The sequence below is a fragment of the Numida meleagris genome, chromosome 3, assembly GCF_002078875.1.
Source record: "Numida meleagris isolate 19003 breed g44 Domestic line chromosome 3, NumMel1.0, whole genome shotgun sequence".
NCBI lineage: Eukaryota > Metazoa > Chordata > Aves > Galliformes > Numididae > Numida > Numida meleagris.
The window spans coordinates 110404522-110419655 of NC_034411.1; the positions used below are offsets into that span (position 1 = coordinate 110404522).

General features: G+C 38.8%; 1 protein-coding gene across 6 annotated transcripts in view; it reads right to left on the reverse strand.

Annotated features, from left to right (window-relative positions):
* The window catches only part of SUPT3H (SPT3 homolog, SAGA and STAGA complex component), a 272370-nt gene that overhangs the window by 203204 nt on the left and 54032 nt on the right, over positions 1-15134 (reverse strand). The window contains exon 1 of one of the 6 annotated variants that reach the window (XM_021389658.1): positions 10219-10312. The exons of the other annotated variants lie outside the window; for them this stretch is intronic. Within the exon in view, the coding sequence (XP_021245333.1) occupies positions 10219-10229 (11 nt within the window). The 5' untranslated portion in view covers positions 10230-10312. Of the gene's footprint in view, positions 1-10218; positions 10313-15134 lie in introns of those variants that run through there. 6 annotated transcript variants of the gene reach the window in all.

The following is a 15134-nucleotide window of genomic DNA, read 5'->3' on the forward strand; positions in this document are numbered from 1 at the left end:
ACATTAACATCAACTAGAGGTATCCTTTTTTGGGACATCACGCACAGATACACTAGCTTTAAAGGGAAAAGCATACTCCTTTTTCTTAGTCTAGTGGTCTTACAACTTCAAAGGTTAAAAACTATGTATATCAGTCTGTATGTAAATGTCAAACGCCAACCTCAGTAGTTTAAAATGTTCTTTTTATAAATTATGTTGGGTTTTTTTTCCTCATCAGTTTGTGTATCCAAAAGCCAGCACGTAGGTCAATACGTGCACCTCTTCTACAATTACTGATCGACCTGGTGCTATTGGTCCAAGGATACAGCCACAAGGTGTACGGTCTTTGTAGTGTTACATTACGGAAAGGGAATCCAATGCTCTTTATTTCATTCTGTTAAGAAACCTCTAAGAATTTGGACCTTGTAGGTTTTCCAACTTCCCCCAAGCGTGTACTTTTCCATTATCATGGAAATGATGCAGGTAGTGGTCAACTACCACCCAAGGGCTCTTAATCAACACAAAGAATCACAGAATTCAGGGGTTGGGAGGGAGCCCAAGGGATCATGGAGTCCAAGCCCTCTGCTAGAGCCTACAGAAGGTCACAAAGGTGGGTGTCCAGCCGAGTCTTCAGTATCTCCATGGAAGAAGACTCCACCACCTCAGTAGGCAGCCTGTCCCAGTGCTCCATCACCCTTACCATACACCCTCAACAAGACTGCAGAATACAAACTGGGTATTAAGTAAGTGTGCCTTTTCATCTGCTTCACTATAAGTTAAAAGGGTTCAAAAGATTGGAAAATTACAAAAAATATTTCAAAAAAGAACACCTCCAGCAAAGCTTGCTTTTATTTTGGAAGATAAAAGATGGTTTAGAGACTTTGTTGCAGGCCCACGCTGGAAATAAAGACTAGCCAGTCCTTGGAAAACATCAGAGCCATGACTCCAGCACTACTCAGCTGCTGCTTTGGTACTTTTTTTTTTTAGGTGCAACAAGAGCACAGGATAACTCCCAAGTATAAACCTCAAAGCTGGAGCCTGAAGGGTTTCTGTGCTCATAGAGAAGCTGTCAGCATGGAGTGAAAGAGAATTAATACATGAGGAATATGGAAGAAAGGCACTTCAAAAAGTAGCTGTCCTGCAGATGGAGTAAACCAAGGGTTCCTAAGAAACACTGGATAAAAGCGGAGTGGTGAAAAAAATGAGTATGGGCAGGAATCAGATTGTTCCTTATGCGAACAAACTTTCAAATACATTCATCAAACGTACAGAAGTATGCAAAAGTTTACAAATTAGAAGCAAGAAACTGATAGTAAAGATAGCTGGATGAGTCTGCCTCAAAATACCTTAAGTGTTCTGGTCAGGTGATGGAATGGACTGCCCAGGGAGGTGGTGGGGTCACCATCCCCAGAGGTGTTCAACAACAGTGTAGATGTTGTACTGAGGGACATGGTTTAGTAAGGAAACATTGGTGGTGGGTGCACAGTTGGACTGGATGACCTTGGAGGTCTTTTCCAACCTTAGCGATTCCATTATTCTATATTTCGTTCTTATAGGTCTCATTCAGTAGATCATTTCCTCATAATATCCCAAACCAGTTATTCTATTTATTCATTTGAAATATTATCTGAGTTTTACTCAAATAAATTGTAAACAGATATTCTGAGTATTAGATGCTACAACTGTTAGATGCTTCGAGCTGTTGGAAAGGGTCCAGAGGAGGGCCACAACGATGATCAGAGGTCTGGAGCATCTCTCCTACATGGACAGGGAGAGAGAGCTGGGGCTCTTCAGCCTGGAGAAGAGAAGACTCCAGAAAGACCTTATAGCGACCTTCCAAGACCTGAAGGGGGCCTGCAAGAAAGGTGGGGAGGGACTGTTTATAAGGGCATGTAGCAACAGGACAAGGGGAAATGGCTTTAAACTGAAAGACGGTAGATTTAGACTAGATATCAGGAAAAAAATCCTTACAGTGAGGGCGGTGAGACACTGGAACAGGTTGCCCAGTGAGGCTGTGGATGCCCCCTCCCTGGAAGCACTCAAGGCCAGGCTGGATGGGGCTGTGAGCAACCTGGTCTAGAGGGAGGTGTCCCTGTCTATAACAGGCGGTTGGAACTGGATGATTTTAAGGGTCTCTCCCAACCCCAACCATTCTATGATTCTATGACTAGAAGATGCCATCACTGATGAGCACTTGGTAGTACTATGGATCAGTTCCTTAGCAAGCATACGGTCAGTCAGTGGCAAACAGACTGAAGTACAAGTGTGCATCTCTCTAGCAAACTCCTATCCATACATCATTATAACTCTCTCCCAGTCTCTTAATATTTGATTTCTGGCTTCTAAAGGATGACCATAGCAACAAAGAGCCCTTACCTCAAAAATGATCTAAGCCTCAAAGTGCTACAACAGCAACAAGCAGCCAGCATCCACAAGGTAAGCAATGCAAGCGTTTGGTGTGATGCACCAACCAGCAACTCAAAATAAAAATATTAATAGTATTGCATTAAAATAAGGCAAACAAATGACCTTGTTCTGGTGAGTGATCAGCAGGATTATCAAACCTTATGGTTTGATTTTTCTGCCACACTCTTCAAGAAAGGAAACAATATTTCGGAATTATTGGATGAACATACCAAAGTTTGCCAGCTTGCACTACTGAAGATTAACAATAAATCTACAAGGAAGAATACTGGAAATAGAAACAGTAGTACATATAAGAAAAGCGTAACGCTGAAAACAGAAAGAATGACTTCTGGTTTGGAACAATGTAATATGCTGTGCAGTAGCCAAGGAGGTTTTCAAACTGCATTAAGTAAATATAACTCAGGGTGCAATGAATGAACTGGCTGAGAAGGCTGAGTTACCTCCTCAGAAGTGTCAACAATAACATTCTCCAAGGGAAGCTGGATCTGTATAAAATTAATAACACCGCTTTTCTGGCAAGTAACTTGAACAGTTTCTACAAGAAAATAAAAAAGCATGCCTTTTGCATGAGGCAAACAAGAGAATGCATGCACTGAAATCAAAAGCCCTTCTGTTCGTAGCATTTCTTACCGCAGCATTTCTAGCCCCTATCCACCCGTCATGTTCTGGGGAAAGACAACTGCAATTGTCAGTTATTTGTTAGCAAGGGAAAAGTCAACTAACTTTGTCAGTTAATGCTTTTTCAACGTATAAAGTTAAGTAAGTATATATTGATTTTCCTACTTTTTCACTGAATAAGTGAAGAACTCATACAAGACTATTCAAATGACTATTCTCAGTGTAGCATCTGTAAATGAATTTTTTTGTCTGATAGCATTAATTGCCTGCACTGTTCTTCAAGGAAGTGAACATCAACTCCATTCTGAAATGGGTATCAATAAATTTTTAGTTTGTCTTCAGTGAAAAATGACGTGATAACTCATGTACTACACCAAACTGATTCTACTCCACAAGCAATCAGTTCTCTTTCCAGTTTGAGGGTATTTAGCCATCAAATGTGTTTTGGGGATCGTGCTTGCTGACCATTCAGATGAAGGTGACCATCTCCCTCACAAAACTGTTCAGAGAATTTCATCTACCTGTTCAGCTGCTGTTTCAAAAAATGAAGGTATTTCCAGGTGGGTTTACAACCTGCTCATACATTTAGACTCAAGAATAGCGTTGGGCTACCCCTTGAACATCTTTAGCCTAGTTTTATAAGAAAATAGACTATAAACTGGTTTTTATCATCAGACTGTTTGCCTCTTATTAACGAGATTGTGGGTTCTAAATCATTAAGGTCTTACTAAAGAGGAAAGTCCTTCCACAGTTTAGATTAAAAGAAAACATCAGCAGTCAGAAAAGAGAGATCAAGTTACAGAACACTTAGCACCATGGGAGGGCCAAGCAATGCTCTCTTTATTTTCATGTTCAGGTTCACCTGTCCAACTTCAGGAGGCCATATGTGTATTTTAAATATCTTGTAAGACAGTTGTCTTACACTGTCACAGAATCACAGGAACGCAGGGGTTGGAAGGGACCTCAAGAGATTGAGTCCAACCCCCTGCTAATGCAGTCCCCTACAGCAGGTCACGCAGGTCAGCATTCAGACAGGTCTTGACTATCTCCAAGAAGGAGACTCCCCATCTTTCTGGGCAGCCTGTGTCAGTGCTCCATCACCCTTATCATAAAGAAGTTCTTCCACACGTTCACATAGAACTTCCTGTGTTCAAGTTTGGGGCCATTACTCCTTGTCCTGTCACTGCACACCACTGAGAAGAACCCGGCCTCATCCCTTTGCCTCCCACCTCCTTTTAGATGTTTTTTAACATTTATAAAATCCCCCCTCAGTCTTCTTTTCCCCAGGCTGAACAGACCCAGGTTGCTCAGCCTTTCCTCGTACAGGAGATGCTCCAGGCCCTTATCATCTTTGTGTCCCTCCACTGGACTCCTCCTACGAGATCCCTGCCTTTTTTGAACTGGAGAACGCAGAACTGGACACAGTAGTCTAAATGAGGCCTCCCCAGGGCAGACCAGAGGGGAGGATCACCTCCCTTTACCTGCTGGCCATGTTCTGTGCAATGCAGCCCAGGATTCCATTGGCCTTCTTCGCCACAAGAACACACTGCTGGCTCATGGCCAACCTGTTGTCCACCTGGACCCTCAGGTCCTTCTGGGCAGAGCTCCTCTCCAGCAGGTCAGCCCCTGACCTGTACTTATGCATGTGGTTATTCCTCCCCAGGTGCAAGACTCTACACTTAAATTCAAACACCTGTTTGAATCTAGGACAAAGGTTCTAAGTTGGCAGAATAGAAAACCCAAAAAGCTGTGGTGGGCTGACCCTAGCCAGCAGCCAGGCACCTGCACAGCTGCTCAACTGCCTACCCTAGTCAGCTTCCATCCAGCCCAGATCTAGTATAAGAGAGCAGCCATTTAACATTATCTGGATTACCTAGAAAATAAGAGTCCATTCAAACAAAACACAATTTGATATGGATCCCAAAGTAACGCTTCATATTTCAGGGAAAAACTCATGCCATAACTGCAGAAATTGACAATATGCTAGAAGACAATGCTGAGAAGAACTTAAGATTTAGAACAGACAGTCGATTTAATAGGAATGCCCAGCACAATTTTAAGTCAAAAATGTTTAATGAGATCACCAGGTGTAAGACTGGAAAGTTAGTTCACCTCTCTATGCCTGACAGGATCCAATTTTCAGACATAAGAAGATAAACAAGTTATTGACTAAAAAATGGAGCAGAAGACTGAGGGAATTCGAAATGTCTAGCTTAGCAAAAAAAAAAAAAACACAAATTGGGAAGCAACTCGATATCCCAATGAAGGTAAATTTCCTCAAAAGAGACGCATGAGAGTGGAGAAAGTCAAAGTGGCTAGAAATCAACACAAGACACACTTGAATTTGATCTACTCTACCTGCCGCTTAATTAAGAGATTAATTTCTTCAACAAAATACAAGAGATCCAGTAGTTTCACCATCTTTTCTTATTTTAAAATCGAGTCTGGATTCCACTTTGGAAGACAAGATTTAGTCAAACATTTGCCACCATTTTCAGAAGTATTTTATAACTGACACGGGTCAGGCCAGCTAATCTAAAATGCCTTTTTGGCACTAAAAGGCATAAACTGAAGAAATATCCAATGGCATTGTTAGAGCATAAGGAAGCCTGAAAGATCCATGCACAAGTTAGAAGACATTTAGAATGAGTCCAATATTGACGCTCAGGGAAGTGAAACATGGTACCGCTTGGGGAAATCAAGTTGAAGAGGGAAAAAAAAGCAAGAGGAAATATGTATTGGGTTACCCAGGACATGTAAAGGAGACGGAGGGGAAGCACCTCATAAATATGGCAACTAAATGAAACAGTGGTGGCAAGGTCTGCTTTCTTGGAGAAATAAAAAGGATGATGCAGAGTGACAATGGAGAGAAGCAGGAGAACAGTGCATAAGCTGAGAAGTGCTGCCATGTAATGGTACCCCTTGGCTGTGGTCATGGTTCTGGAAAGACAAAGCATGTTCAAACTTGAGATAGACCGCTTACTAAAATTAGTCATTTACTCAGCAGTGTCTATTTATTCTTACACGTTTGATAAATTTGTTGTATATATTAACTCATTTCAAGGAACAGTCATTTTTATGAATTTGTTTTTCTTTAAAACACAAGAGTAAAGCAAAAAAAGTGTTTTGATGCAAGCCTAAGTAAACGGTTTGCTTAGCATCAGTGTCAAGTTAATCAAGAAGCAAATTCAGTCGGAAACCATGCTAGTGACAAATAAATAAATGAAGGATTTGAAGGTTCCCACCAAATTTAATAGCAACTGGATCAGGCCCAAAGCTACATCTAGCAAGTATTAAATCCAGCGATTTAAATTAAACAGCATGAATGAAAGTATTAGCAGTATTTATTCTGCAAGAAGTAGTTATTCTCATTTATACAACTGTTAGGATTTTTTTTTTTTTTTTTAATTTTTAAATATCAGTGTCCATATTTATAAACCTACACAGATCTGGAACAACTTGCAGAAGCGCAGAGCATCTTCAAATGGGAAGGAAGACAACAACATACCAGAGCTCCACACCTATGGCAGCCTTACCACATTTCTGCAGATGTCCAAATAAAGATTTGTCTGTTCAGCTCCAGGCGCCCACAACTGAACATCACTGCTTGCATTTAATATTTCTATTAATTTTTATTGCTTTGATACTATGACAATAATTACTACTTCAAGATCTCTCCCTCACTATGCTATCCTAGCATAATCACTGGTTTAAATGCCAGTGGAAGTGGACCAAACTGTTTTCATTCATTCCAATTTCTTTCACATGTAAATACTTTTAAAATTAAATCATTCCCCTTAAACTGACATCACAGATTTAACAGTTACTTCCTGATTAGAGAGGAGAGGAAGATGAATAGCCCAGACTTCTCAGATATGTATGAGAAAAAAATTCAAAGTATACCTCTTGAACCCCCAAATCCCAACAGTTAAATAATTATAAACCAGATAGATCTTTACACAGAATTTTTATCATATAATTACGATGCTGATCATTTAGAACCATCCAAAATGCCTCCAGCATTTTTAAACAGCTAAGCAAAGTTATTTTTAAAATCAAACATATGTGCTTTTTTTCTGTTTATGTCTTCGGAAAGAACATTCTGTATAATGAAAAACACGACCAAATTTTTCACAGTACATCACTATAAAACCCTATAATTGACTTTTTGGGTTGGTTTACTCTATATCTATTTTTGTCCATGTAGAGAACAGCAATGATGTGGCGAAAAGACCAAAATGTAGGTCCCATTGCAGGATAAGGCTCCATCCTGATTAGTGAAGAAGTATCATGTTTTCCCCGGGAAACATGCCCATTTCATACAAGGGAATTCAGTCCACACGAACCTCCTCTTTAGAGGGGAAAAAAAAATAAATCAAAAAAAAAAAAAAAGACTGTCCTTTTAAGCAGCAGAGTCTAGAGATTGCTCTCAGCTTTGTCTGAGAATGATTGAACAGAGCTCAACCAGAATTCAACTCTGCTGATAAAGTTCATAAGCTGTCTCAGCATAAGTTTTCGGGAATATTCCTTACAGCTTAGAAACAAGACTTGCTTGTACGATCACTTCAGTTCCACCTGGAAGTACAACACTTTTGACATCGACTATTTTCTTCTTTCCAGAAGAAATAAAGTTTCTACATTTCTAAAACCGAAAGAGAGTGGTGAGAATATATTTAATATTTCAACTGATACTGATGACAGAGCACATAACTCAATGCCTGTGAAATTCACCTTAGAAAAAATGCCTAAACTAAAAGAATTTGTCGTTTTGATCTTAAGTGTTATCCACCCATAAAAATTTAGATTTAGATTATGTATTTTATTTTACATCCTATTCTCTCTCCTCCTGGAATGGACAGTAAGCTCTATCAGGCACAGGTTACCTAATCACAGGGCAACAAGAAACTGTGTAGACGTTTTCCAAAAGTTCACATTTCAAAGAAAAACCAAAACCTACTTCCTTCAGAGTTAATGAAAATAAATCATGTGGCCATAAAATTAGATTTAGCAGTTTGAAGAATATACTGTTATCTTGCAAATTGTTTAACAGCAAGACATGCCATAATTGCCCTGAAGAAAACAGCAGCAGCGGAGAAATTGAAGATGACATCTAAATCACAAGCTTGGGCAATAGGGAATAGATTGTCATCAGACAAAAGAGGGGAGAGCTTTAGGAGGAAAGGTAAGCTATTTCTTTTAGCTAAGTGGTAAGGTTGAGCTAACACTTCTTATCTCAAGAAGAACAAGTCCTAATTGAAGTACTTGTTGTCCCTGATATTAAGATTCTTCCCAAATGTCAAAGAATCCAGCGTATGATTCCAATCTTACTGGAATTTGTGATTTTTGAAGTGCTGAAGTCAGTCCCAGTTTCTTCAGTGTTGTGACAGTAATACCTACAGGAGATCACCATACCAAAGGCAAGCCTCACTGAATTATTTCCACCAGAAAAGATTTTATTAAAAAAAAAAAAAAAAATGACCGCAGGATCTATTTCAAATGCTATGAATGCCAAAAAAGACCTTAGATTCCATTAAATCAACATGAGACTTAAATGCTATAGGTCAACAGGAGAGTCAAGGCAAAATACCCCGAAGATGCCATCAAAACCATAAGACAGTATCGTTACATGTCACTTGCATGCCTTGATGCAAAGCAGAAGCCCACTGTGGAACCCTTCATGCTTTCAGTCGAGCTCTGAAGAACAGACACACTTATTTCCTTCTACAGAAAGTGGAGCAAATCTCTTGGATTATCCCCCACTTAGAAGAAATTTTCTTTGCACAGAATGTACTCATATAACTCATTTGCAGTTGATGATGTTGAGGACAAGCTAGGAAGAGCAAAAGATGTGCAAAGGGCAGCTTTAGAACAAACTAAGTGGAAGAATAAAATGCCCACTGACCAGCTCTACCAGCCTAACATCTATCAAAAATAACTAAATTGCTATGTAATAAGGGAAGATGAAACCATCGAACTGTGAGCATCCCTTTCCAGCATTAGCTCTCGCGTGAATCTATCGCCTAGTCATCTATCAGCTGCATCCCTGATAATTTTTGGAAATTATACTGCAATGGGTCAACGGGAAAGGCCATAGCAGTTTTGTAAAAATCAACTATTGGGTACAGGAAAGAGCCCCATATCAGCTGTTATCCAATTCCTTTGCCAAATCAAAGCAGAAAAGAACAGAGTTAGAACGTCTGGACAGGACAGAAAACTTGTGTCAGACTACACTCAAATATCTAGAAAATTAAATTCATAATTCATTCAATAGTCTTATAGCTGAATGCTCACATGGACAACAATTATCTGTTAGTATTCAAACACGTTTGGATCCTCGAGAGCTAGCATTCAAACGTGTTTTAAAAGAAATAACTCATGATCAGAGGTTTAAAACTGCATCTAAGCATCAAAACTTACAATGAGATCTTCTTTGGAAAGTTGATTATCCTGTGAATCTCCTGCTAAGTTTCTTTCATCTTTCTCTAAAACACATGGTTATGGTCAAAATACCTCAAGTTAAGGCCAAACTGAAGTATCATAGAATGGCTTGGGTTGGAAGGGACTCCAAGGATCATCAAGCTCCAACCCCCCTGCCACAGGCAGGGCCACCAACCTCCACATCTAATACTAGACCAGGCTGCACAGGGCCACATCCAACCTGGCCTTGAACACCTCCAGGGATGGAGCATCCACAGCCTCTCTGGGCAGCCTGTTCCAGCCCCTCACCACTCCCAATGCCTCAATTCCTCTTGTTTTTTTTTATTGGTCTTCCCCATTATAAGTAATAACAGAAGCTTGTAAGGTCTATATGAGTTGAAAGAAATGTGATTTCCCTACTGCAAAGCTGGACCCGATCAGCCACATCATGCCGCCGGTACGCTTTCACTGAAAGGATACCTACTGATAAGCCTCTACACTGCTCAGACCATCCCCAAAAGGCTGCCATAAACTTAACATTTCATCCTAGAGTCCAACCCAGTGAAGTCAGTTCTCAATGTGTAAAAGCCATTTCAGAATAGGTGACCTGAACTTTCAGCATCACTTGAAATAAAAATCATCAGATTGCCTTAAAAACATGAAGTTTTGAGGTAGGGAATAGCAGGAGGAAGAGAAGTCCACAGTGAAGCAGTTAAGTGTGCCTTACAGCAAATACTCCATTTTAAATGTAAGAAACAGGAAAAGCACCTCCACTACCTTGTTGTCATATAGATAGAGGACGAGGCTTTCTATCATCACCGGCAAAGCACAAATCAGCAGTCAGGCCAAAAAGCCATTACCTCCTGGAAGTCTTTAATAGAGGAAAAAGGGGAAGGCAAAGTTACAAAGCGTTACCTACTACCTCTGGAAATGATCAGTATTCAGGGAAAACAGGACGGAGCTTTATGCAACCATTAAGGAACCACAACATGTGTGGTCCTTCTGTAAGTCAAAAAAAAAAAAAACAACCAGCATCAACGTTTTTGAATAGAGTTCTGACTACAGTTCGTATGTGATTAGAGACATTTGCACCAATCAACCTTTCAAAAGGAAGTTCTGATTTACCAGGCTACTGTGTTGAAATGTTTGAAAAAGAAAACACTAAGTGCTTGAATATAATCATCATAAATCTGTGACGATATAAGGGTAAATCAGTCCAGATGGCAGTGTGATAACATTTTGTGTTTCTAATCTATAAAGAGATGTATAAAGTTCACCCTCAGGCACATATAAAAGCGTGGCTGAAATTGAAGATGGTAAATGCTGGATTCAAAACCGGAATAAAAAATAAAATCTCAAATAAGTGCTTAATAGCAGATACACACGTTAAGTTTTCAGTGTATTCTGCCTATCATGTTAATAATTATTATTATTAATTTTTTACTAAAAATTATCACCTACAATCTTGTATTTTAAAACTTTGCTGGAGCTTTTGTGTATGTTTTTTTTTAATTAGGAAGCACACCTTACGATTTATTTTCATATTACCAAAGGATGGAATTGAACCAGATCTACACCAGAAGGGTTTCATCAAAGCATGCTTTTAGGAAAGTAAGATAATAATAAATGCACAAGTGAATCTCTTCCCAAAGCCAGTCATTTTAGGATTTTAATCATCTTAACTCATGAGTAACCACGTAGCTTTCAATGGGGCTACGTCCTTTAGAAAAGCCCCACAAGGATAAGGCACAGATTAACAAAGACACTGATTTCCAGAGTGACAGAATCATAGGATGGTTGGGTTGGAAGAGACCTTAAAGCCTCTCCCCTCTTGTTCAGTTCTTCATCCAACCCTAGTGGCTGCCCCTGCCCTTACAGAAAGAACAGGCAAAAAGGACAACAACCAGATTGTTAGACACCAGAAGTGTCTAAAAATAAAGTTATTTAAAAAGGGAGGAAAATTATTTAAAAAGGGAGGAAAAATAATCTAAAAGCATTAGATTGAAAAGCCAGATAATACAAAACTGGTAAATATCTTCTTTTTAAAGAAATTCCCCAGTGAAATATTAACGTTTGTCTGAGCAACAATTTACAAATCAAATTAATACCACAGCGATTATAAACTTTTGAAAATAATTCTACAGAATACTATTCTACAGAATACTATTCTACAGAATACTATTCTACAGAATACTATTCTACAGAATAATTCTACAGAATAATTCTACAGAATTACAGCCTACTTACCTTCAGAAGCATTTAGAAGCATTTTAAATTTTACCCTTATAAGCTTCCAAATTTCTCCATCCCGATTTCACACCAGATACTCTTACCTGCAAATCTTTCAAGAGTCTGTGACCTTTTTTTCCTGTAGTAATAATACCCTATTACACAGTATGTTGGACTGTAACCGAGATACATTTATCAGCCGGCCCATACACTAAAACCTAACAACAGGGATTGACTGAGAGATCAAGTACTCTCCAAAAAGATGAGTAGAGAGTTCTTAAGGAAAGCCCCAACCTTAGGGTTCTCTTCAACAGACCTAACGTTTAGCCAAAGGCTGCAACCAGACAACTGTGTTTTATAGCTACGGATAAAACTCACCTCCTTGATCTTCTGCTGTGCTTTTTTTAAGCCACTACAATGTGCGGATCCTACAATACCTTGTGGCAGTGAACTTAGGAATTCAACAATTTAATTACACGCTGCTAAAAAAACTCCTTCCTCATGGTCACTGTGAGCCTGCCATCTTTCATGAGCATTTCACTAGGTGCCTCTAGTTTTTGTTGTGAAGAAGTGAAATAATTGTTCCTATTTGCTCATACTTGTAGATTTTTATCACCTTCCCCTCTCAGCTGTTGCTTGCCAACCTTTAAAATCCCATCCGTTTAGTTTCTCCTTGTATGGAAGTCATTCCCTTTTATTTTTTTTTTTCCAACAAATTTAGACTATTCTTTTTAAAATAGGGGTAAGCCTGACTGCAGAACTACTCAGAACACTGCTTTGCACATATCCTCTCAATTCTTCAAAATTGAGTCACTTTTTGAGAACTACTAAACCTCAAGTTGACGCATTTTAAGAGCTACCCATTGTGAATCTCATATCCTTTTTCTGCAAAACCGAGCAGCACAGAACTCGTGTACCTGACTTCATGTTTACCAGCAACTGATTTCAACCTAATTTACTATTCCCTCACTTGTGCAAAAACCTCATGCGTCTGTGTATGCAATCAGAACAAGATTTCAGTACTCTAAATTGGCCACTAGCAAGCTTTCTCAGTTCTCAATTTCTACCAGTTCCTTGGTAGATCTCACAAGTAAGTTTCCTCTAGGGTGAAAATACATTCCTACCTCTAATTTCTCGTCTTTCATTTGGCTAATACGTTGTAAAAGGATCTCTTCTTTATACCCCGCAACGCCGTGTAAAACTGAAGCTACTAAGAAGTTACTACAGAATTCACTCAAGAGATTAAAAACGATGGGGTTCCCTCAAATTCTAAGCCAAAGCTGCAGTTGCTTCGTAGCAATAAGACAGATAACTACTGGAAAATAAGCACTTTTGCAGTTCATTTAGACAAGCCGTTCAACAGAAATTACAAATAATTTATGTTGAAGTGACACGCATTAGTGGCAATTGACAGTCACTGAGTTTTAGGCATTCATTCTTCCAAGAAATCTTATTTGCAATCGATAGCTAGTCATGAAATACTTCCTTATTCTGTGCTGAATGCAGAACAAGAAATAATAAACTACATTGAATAGCGGTTGAATAAATTAGCTATACTTGGAAATAACAATTTTTTGCTCTTCATGCTTTATATTCAAAGCACACAGAAAGGAGCTACATATCACAAATACGGGATACAAAAAAGGATGATCAACACTCATATGACAACTTAATTTTGTGTTAAGCCATGAATGATCTAAATTGAAGTTACATAAACAGAAACTAATGCCACTGGCAAACAGCCCCATTCTGTTAACGTTCTATTTGAGAACCACTGGTTAAAGGAAAAGAGACGCTGAGCTTTGACAAAGAAAGAGATGGGAGATGACATCAACTTCTTTTGGCAAATGAGCTAAGCCTGCCAGCTAGCTGACAAATTAGCTTCCAAAAACCACTAACAGTAGCTTACAAAGTCACAGCTGTTATCCTGTTTTGAACAACAAAATGTTGATCTCAGTTGAAATGTCTAGTTTTACAAAAGATTTGTAAGGGCTCTGATTTATTTACTTTTAAACAAAACAGTAAGTTATACTGAGAAAAGCACAAGGGAAAGGCAATGACTGTGCTCTGATGACTTTATGATGTTTAATAGACAAGATTAAGGGTAACACTTGCCTATGTTCTGCACCTTCTTTAAATTTAAAAAATCCCTAGAGTTACCCACTCAGTAGCGACATAAATCTCTAAATATCAAAGTACCATAGTCACTAGTGATTTCTTTAGCTAACTCGAGAAGCTCCCAAGAGTTTAACTTTGATAGTGGGAAGAAATGCACCAGAAAACACAGCATTTACTCATAGGAGATTCCATGAAGGGTCTTAAATCAACTGCAAGACGCTAGCGCTCTTCTAAACAAATATTCTACAGTGCTGAGTGATGGATTGAGTTTAAAAAGATAAAAATGAAAATCATACTCTTACTTAGCACTTCAGCTTAGTGTACTTTCACAATAAAACATCAGGCAGTCTTCTCTATAACTCTGGGAAATCGTTGAGGACTAAAAACTTTACTACACACAACAGGGACAAACTCAGTCTTCACGCTGGCACTCCCATGACCTTCGTCACTAGTATACAGCCCTGAAATGAAATGAATTAAATTTATTAACGTAAAATAAAAGAACAAAAACAACAAACATATCGTTCTCATCCCACAGCAGGAACTGAAGAACAAATTACCTAGCTTTGAGAAGTTTCAGAAAGAAGTCTGAGTTTCAACCCCATAGCTAAAGCCACATCTCAAGCATCAGACTACAGCCATTTTCCACTAAAGCATTTTACAGCTATCTTGCCCCTAAAAAACTGCAGTAACTTCAACAGAATTAGTCCTGATTTATGGGTAAATGAAAGGAATAATCAAGCCAAGAAAAATGAATGCCAAGTTCAGCTGACTAGCCCAAAGCCAACAAAAAACATCGGTGAAAGCTTGGGTTGAAACTTGTAAGATCCTACACGTTTAACCATCTAAAGAAGACTTTTATTTATTAATGCTGCAGAAGGACAGATTCTATTGAAACATTTCTATTGGGTCTTTTTTCCCATTTTTACATCAACTATAGGTAGTATGCTAATGAACTAAGCAAGACTTCAGGCATCATTAGGAGATGGGAGATTAACACAATCGTGTATTTTCAACAGTAAATTTAAGGCTTATTTTAGAGCAGGTACTCCCAACTTCCAAATTCAGACCCAGAGTCTGCCTACATCTCTGTTACATCATTTCTAAAACAAATTAAGTTGTTTACCTGCTAAACAAACATGAAGGAGGACATAAGAGCTAATAATACCTGAAAACATAGACCACACTATACTCCATTAACTAAGACTCTTCAGTTATCAAAGTGAAAAGCAGCAGTACAGAAAAGGGAAGAAAACTTTTCTCAGTGCTGCTTTACTGTTTTCTTCTCTTTCCATAGAGACATTCTGGAAAAGGAGAACTAAGCTGATGGCCTTCTATCCAGTCAT